The sequence below is a fragment of the Urocitellus parryii genome, chromosome 15, assembly GCF_045843805.1.
Source record: "Urocitellus parryii isolate mUroPar1 chromosome 15, mUroPar1.hap1, whole genome shotgun sequence".
In the NCBI taxonomy this organism is placed as follows: Eukaryota; Metazoa; Chordata; class Mammalia; order Rodentia; family Sciuridae; genus Urocitellus; species Urocitellus parryii.
The window spans coordinates 6,167,384-6,173,850 of NC_135545.1; the positions used below are offsets into that span (position 1 = coordinate 6,167,384).

At 53.9% G+C, this 6,467-nt stretch overlaps 1 protein-coding gene across 1 annotated transcript; it reads left to right on the plus strand.

Annotated features, from left to right (window-relative positions):
* Nucleotides 1-4,191: 4,191 nt before the first annotated feature.
* Nucleotides 4,192-5,967, plus strand: LOC113194926 (kallikrein-6). Its single transcript, XM_026406220.2, has 3 exons — nt 4,192-4,315; nt 5,247-5,383; nt 5,815-5,967. The coding sequence occupies exons 1-3, from the start codon at nt 4,192-4,194 to the stop codon at nt 5,965-5,967; spliced, it is 414 nt and encodes a 137-aa protein (XP_026262005.2).
* The last annotated feature ends 500 nt before the right edge of the window (nt 5,968-6,467 follow it).

Genomic DNA, 6,467 nt, shown 5'->3' on the forward strand with positions numbered 1-6,467 from the left:
GGCCCAGGAGACGTGGCTGTGGATTCTCTCTGGCACCTGCCTTCATGGGACCCTCAGAGGGAAGGCATGGGTTTGGGGAAAGAAGATCAGGAGGCCAGAGGGAAAGGCTAGGTCACGGTCAGGGGAGCAGAGCAGGCAGAGAGGAAGGAGAGGAGGAGGGGGAGGCTGGGCACTAAGGCACCGCTGGCCTCTCCCCCAGGAATGGACTTGAAGAAGACACTGATGGTGGCGCTCACCCTCGCGGCTGCAGGTGGGAGGAAGAAACCTAGGTGGGGGAGGCTGGTGGTGGAGTCTGCCTCCGTGGGGAAGAAGTCGGCAGGGCGGGATGTGCCAAGGCATGGAGGGGGGTGCCTTCAAAATGAGGAAGAGTTAGGAATGGGGTGAGGAGGGGAGAAGGGGGATGGGGAGGACCGGAGTGGGGGGGTGTGGAGGTAGAGTTTAGGGATGAGTTTGGTTTTGAGGATGGGCACAGAGATGGGGAAGGAGTGGGCGGTGGAGAAGGTGAGGAGGAAGATGGACACAGGGCTGGGTTTGGGTGGGGAGTGGCCAGGGCCTTGACTGAGGTCACCTTGGGGGGTCTGCCTGCTGGTGGCCATGCCCAGATTCCTCTCTGACTCAGACCCTTTCTCCCTCAGCCTGGGCAGAGGAGCAGAATAAGTTGGTCCATGGTGGACCCTGTGAGAAGACATCTCACCCCTACCAAGCTGCCCTCTACACCTCGGGCCACCTGCTCTGTGGTGGGGTCCTCATTCACCCGCAATGGGTCCTCACAGCTGCCCACTGCAAAAAACCGTGAGTCTGTGCGCTGCAGAATGAGCTGAAGCAATTAGACCTTCAGGTGTCTCATAGGCTTAGGAGGAGGCAGACCCAAGCCTCCACCTGCCCCTGCACAACCCCCTGCCCCCCACATGACTAAGTACTTAAAGGAGTACTGATCATCCTTGGGAATTCTCAGGGGTTGGTTCCAGGATCCCATAAGGACAGCATAACTCTCAGGTGCTCGAGAATGGTATATTGAGTATTGAATGACGTGGTATTTGCATATAACCTATGCACCTCCTCCTAAATACTTTTTAGATTACTTATAATTCCTGAGACAATGTTTTGTTTTGTTTTAGTGGTGAGGATTGAATCTAGGGACACTTAACCACTGGGCCACATCCCCAGCCCTTTTTATTTTTTATTTTGAGACAGGATCTTGCTTAGGGCCTCCATGAGTTTCTGAGGCTGGCTTTGAACTCAACAATCCCCCTGCCTCAGCCTCCCAAGCCACTGGGATTACAGGCTGAGCCACTGCACCCAGCTAATCCCTAAGACAGTGCCAATGCTATGCAAATAGTGGTTCCACTGTGCTGTTTAGGAAATAATGACAAGAAAAAAAGAGTCTGTACATGATCAGTACAGATCGTTTTCTCCCCCAGTCTAAGGTTGGTCGACTCTGTGGATGTGGCATCCGCAGATCAGAGGACCGACTGTACCAAGCAGTGCCGGGGCAGGAAGCCGGCAGATTTGCTCCTCTCATGAACTTGCCTTCTATTGGGCCCTGAAGGACATGCTGGGGGGTTGGGGTTTAACTCTTAACTACAGTGGGACTCAATAGAGTGAGGTTTACATTTTGGGGAGCACCTAGCCATGTGAAAGAGGACAGGGCAAGAGGAGATTAAGGGAGCCCCAAGTGGGGGCTGTTGCTGTCGCCTGGGGACATAAGATGGTGACTTGGACCAGGGAGGTAGCAGTGAGGATGGAGGGAAATTGGGAGGTATTTTAAGACCAAGGACATGATAGCAAAGGACCAGAGAGAGGAGGGAGGCAGGGCTGATCTCCAGGTGCTTGCCCTGAACAACTGGGAGTCCTGTCATACAGGCCGGGTGCAGGGAGGGGACATCAGACATTTCCTTACAGCCAAGGTGATTTTGAGCTACCTGAAGGTGTTTAAGCAGAGACACTAGGTGGGCCCTTGAAACTCAGGGGAGCACTCAGAGGAGTAGGTAAAATTAAGGCTCCATCCACAAACAGATCGTATTTAAAGACATGAGACTGGACAGGATCATCCAAAGAGCAGTTCTAGACAGGGAAGCATAGAGGGCCCGGGGCTCAGCCCAGGACCTCAGGATCACCAGTTAGATTCCAGCTGCTGTTGCGTTCAGTGCTAAATGCAGACCAGGGTTAAATCACACAGTGAAGAACACAGTTTACACCCCTGTCCTGGAATCCCTGCAGTAGTAGATGAGGAAACTGAGCTCAGATGAGTAGTAAATGACAATTCAGGTATTTGGAAACCAATTGTCAGGACTCCCCGTGTGGGGAATGCAGAATCATGAAGAGTCAGGAACTCCAAGGCCCCCAGGGAGACCCGGGGTCACCCCCAACATCACCATCCACTCATTTGGTACACAGTGACTAAGAATACCACAAAGTGCCAGATTTGAGTTGGTGGTAGAGCTTCAGCCAGGGACACATCAGGGCAGAAATAAGTAGCAAGTCAGATCTTTTTTCTTTTTTTTTTTTTTTAAGAGAGAGAGAGAGAGAGAGAGAGAGAGAGAGAGAGAGAGAGAGAGAGAGAATTTTAATATTTATTTTTTAGTTTTTGGCGGACACAACATCTTTGTTTGTATGTGGTGCTGAGGATCTAACCCCCGGCCGCATGCATGCCAGGCGAGCACACTACTGCTTGAGCCACATCCGCAGCCCCAGCAAGTCAGATCTTTAAGAAACACATCTTCAAAATCCAAGATAATTACGAATTACCATAAGGCTAAAGAAGGAAAAAACAGGGCTCCTACTTTTGATGGGAGAAATCAGGAAAGAGTTTCCATGAGATGTGATTCAAGCTGAGGCATAAAATAGGAGAACTGGTAGCCAAAGGAAGAAGGGGAAAGAGCATTGGAGGCCCAGGAAATGCCAAAATGAAGCCCCTGAAGATCCAACAATCTTGGATCTTCTAAGAGTGACTAGTTCACTGGAGGGCAGGAGGTGGTGGGAGAGAAGGGCGGGAGGTGAGCAGGCGGATCCCAGGGGGTCTCCAAGGCCAGGCTGAGCAGCTTGGACTTTTTTCTGAGGGCAGTGGGGGACTTTTGAGCAAGGGAGGAATTCTTTGATTTGTTTTAAAAATATCTATCAAACATGTATCATGTACCAGATGCTGGTTGAAGCCCTGGGGATCCTGTATCCGAACAGAACAAAAGTCTCTGGGCTAACCTCCTAGGGCCTCACCGTCTACAAACACCACGGCCCTCAGGAGCTAACTAAATAAAAATGAATGGGGAAAAAAAGGCACATTTTGAGCTCTCAATATCCACATGCGGCTGGTGGCCACTGTGCTGGACAGCGTAGGTGGAGAACATGCCATCATGGCGGCAAGCTGTATTGGACGGCAGTGCTACAGGAGGAGGAGACGCAGTAGAGAACATTTAGCAATAAATGCACAGTGGGCGGGTGACAGGTTCTCTGGTGAAAAGGAAAGCAGGGCTGGATATTTGCATTTTCACTGGGCAGCAGGGAAAGCTTTACTGAGAAGGTGACACTTGAAGGAGCTGAGGGAGAGAGCCATGCAGATACCTGTCTTGCTGGCACAAGAAGCAGCTCTTGCAAAGGCCCTGGGGTGGGAGGACCACTGTTGTGTTCAGGGGAAGCCAGTGTGGATGGAAGAGGAGGAGGGGGAGAGGAGGAGATGCTGTCTGTACCATGGAGAGAACTTTGGCCTTCACTCTGCAGGAGGGGGAGTTGCAGGAGGGGGTGTGAGCACAAGAGGAACAGGACTGACTTTCCTTGTTAGAACCCTGTGGCTGCTTTGTGGAGGGTGGACTGTAGAGAGACAAAGGCAGTAAGCAGGCCACTGCGGTGGTCCAGGTAAGAGACGACAGCTCAAACCAAGATGGTAGCGATGGTGGAGGTGAGCGGCTGGATATAACTCACACAGCCAAATGGGCCTCTGGACAGCTTGGATGTGGGGCAGGAAATAGACAGTCACGGATAGCCCCCAGGGTATTCTGGAAGGCTGTGGGAGGAGCAGAGCAGGTGAGCTTCAGATGCAGCCCATGGTGAGACCCAGCCGGCTCCCCTTGCAGAAAGCTTCAAGTCTACCTGGGGAAGCACAACCTCCGGCAGAGGGAGAACTCACAGGAGCAGAGCCCTGTGGTCCGGGCTGTGGCCCACCCTGGCTACAACGCTGCCACCCATGACCAGGACATCATGCTGCTGCGTCTGGAATACCCTGTCAAACTCTCTGAATGGATCCAGCCCCTGCCGCTGGAGAAGAACTGCTTGGCCAACCACACCAGCTGCCACATCCTGGGCTGGGGCAAGACGGCCGATGGTTAGTGAGGGGAGGTGACAGGGGAACAGGCCAGTGGCGATGGGGGAGGTGAGCAAAGGGTGAATGGTCAAAAATGAAGGTGGGTCAGAAGATGAAGGGCATGGGAAGATGGGTTAATGGTGAGGTCTGCTGGGCGCACCGCCGTGAGAGGGATCCTGAGGAGCTGGGCCGGTGGGTGAACAGCCAGTGGGGAAAGTAGACCAGGGGATGAACAGTGGAAAAGATGGGCCGGAAAAGGAAGGGTCAGTGACAAGCGTTGACCACTAGGTTGAGAGGAGTCATTAGAGGAAGGATCCGAGGAAGCACAGGTTCGATGGATCCGTAGGAACCACGGAGGAGGGTCTGGGAGTGAAACACCAATGAACAAGGCGGATTCCCTGATGAAGAGCCAATAGGAACTGAGAGGCAATGGAGGAGGGCGGGGTCAAAAGGAAAGGACCAATGAGGGCTGTGGACCAGGGGATGAAGAGCCAATAAGAAGGGAGAGCCAATGGGGAAGGGCAGGACCCACAGTCAGGTGGTGACTAATCGGATGAACAAATAGGCCAGAAGGGCTGATGAAGGACAGGTGAATGCTCAGGAGGGGGATGAGAGAGGAAGAAAGTCCTAGAGTCCAACCAACTGGAACTGCTGAAGCGGAGATGGGTGGAAGGGAGACAAGTGGAGGCAGAGAAAAGGGAAAGAAAAAGGGAAAGCCTGTAGGGAAAGAGATGTGGGCAGAGATGGCACCTGGGACCGTGGGCCATGGCAGGTGAGGATGATGGGGAAAGCGACCAATCAGGAGGCGGGGACGATGGAACTGGTTCTAAACCAGAGAGGCACACAGGTGAGGGAAAATGGGAAATGGGACCAACAGGTGGCCTTACAGCGGCTGAGGATGCTGGGGAGGACGGGGAGGGGCGTCCAGCAAGCCCGCCCTCTCTCGTGGCAGGCGACTTCCCCGACACCATCCAGTGTGCATACATCCACCTGGTGCCGCCCGAGGACTGCGAGCGGGCCTATCCGGGCCAGATCACCCCCAACATGGTGTGCGCAGGCGACGAGAAGTACGGGAAGGATTCCTGCCAGGTGAGGCCACCGCGACCTGCCAGTTCCACAACCGAGGACAGAGACACAAACACAGCCAGAGACAAGAAGAGAGACCAAAACAGAGCTGTAGGGAGCCTGAGAGACGGGCTGGGGGGGAGCTGGGACAGGCAGATAGTCGTCAGAAGCAGGAAATGCAGAGAGAAGGACGGAGAGGGATCCAGACAGAGAAGACACACGGAGGAGGCAGGTGGAGTACAGAGCTGCTCTGCCTCTCACGTGGCGCCCAACGGGAGCTCTGCTTGGAAATGACCATGCTCTGGAGCAGGGTGACTCAGCTGGCGTCTCCGTCTTTCTCTCTCCGAGTCATCCATTCCATCTCTGAGTACCTCTAACTCTGCTCCATGTGAGCCTCGGCTGTCCGTCCCCCCCTTCCAGGTTCCTGCACCTGACTTTCTCCCTCTTTCCCACAGGGTGATTCTGGGGGTCCGCTGGTATGTGGAAACCGCCTGCGAGGCCTTGTGTCCTGGGGTAACGTCCCATGTGGATCAAAGGAGAAGCCAGGAGTCTACACCGACGTCTGCAGATATACCCACTGGATCCGAAAAACCATTCAAGCCAAGTGACCCTGACGTGTGATATCCCCAACTCTTGACCTCTGACCCTACTGGCTGGCTCCAGAATTTCTCTTCCCCTGACCTTGCCTTCCTTGCCCACCTGCCTGGTTGTGACCCTTGACGCTTCATAAAGGCAGTGATGCAAGAGCACCAATCCTCCCTGATTTGACCCCAGCTCCTCCCTTGCTCCACTGGGGTGGGAGAGCGAGGACAGGGCTGCAGTCTTCCCCCACTACTAAGAGCACCCAGACCCTCTAGGCCACTCTCCCTGCCTGGGCTTGTCCTTCCTGCAGACAGAATGCTGGTCCAATACTGGCAGATACTGAGCTGGAGTGCCGGTTTGCTATCCTCGGGCAGAACCTTCCTTTACAGAGTACATTAAACAGTATATTCCTCATGGGACGGGGCTACTGGGACGATGTGAGGTTACAAGCACGTGAAATACATAGAACAGTGCCTGGCCCGGCATGCGCCCAATAAAGGATGAATTTTATTACTAAGGTGCTTTT

What these genes read in the sequence shown, in the direction of transcription:
- LOC113194926 (XM_026406220.2), top strand. Translation starts at nt 4,192, where the DNA reads ATGCTGCTGCGTCTGGAATACCCTGTCAAACTCTCTGAATGGATCCAG. An exon ending in CTGGGGCAAGACGGCCGATG is followed by an intron (nt 4,316 to 5,246) that starts GTTAGTGAGGGG and finishes CTCTCGTGGCAG; the next exon opens with GCGACTTCCCCGACACCATC. An exon ending in ACGGGAAGGATTCCTGCCAG is followed by an intron (nt 5,384 to 5,814) that starts GTGAGGCCACCG and finishes TCTTTCCCACAG; the next exon opens with GGTGATTCTGGGGGTCCGCT.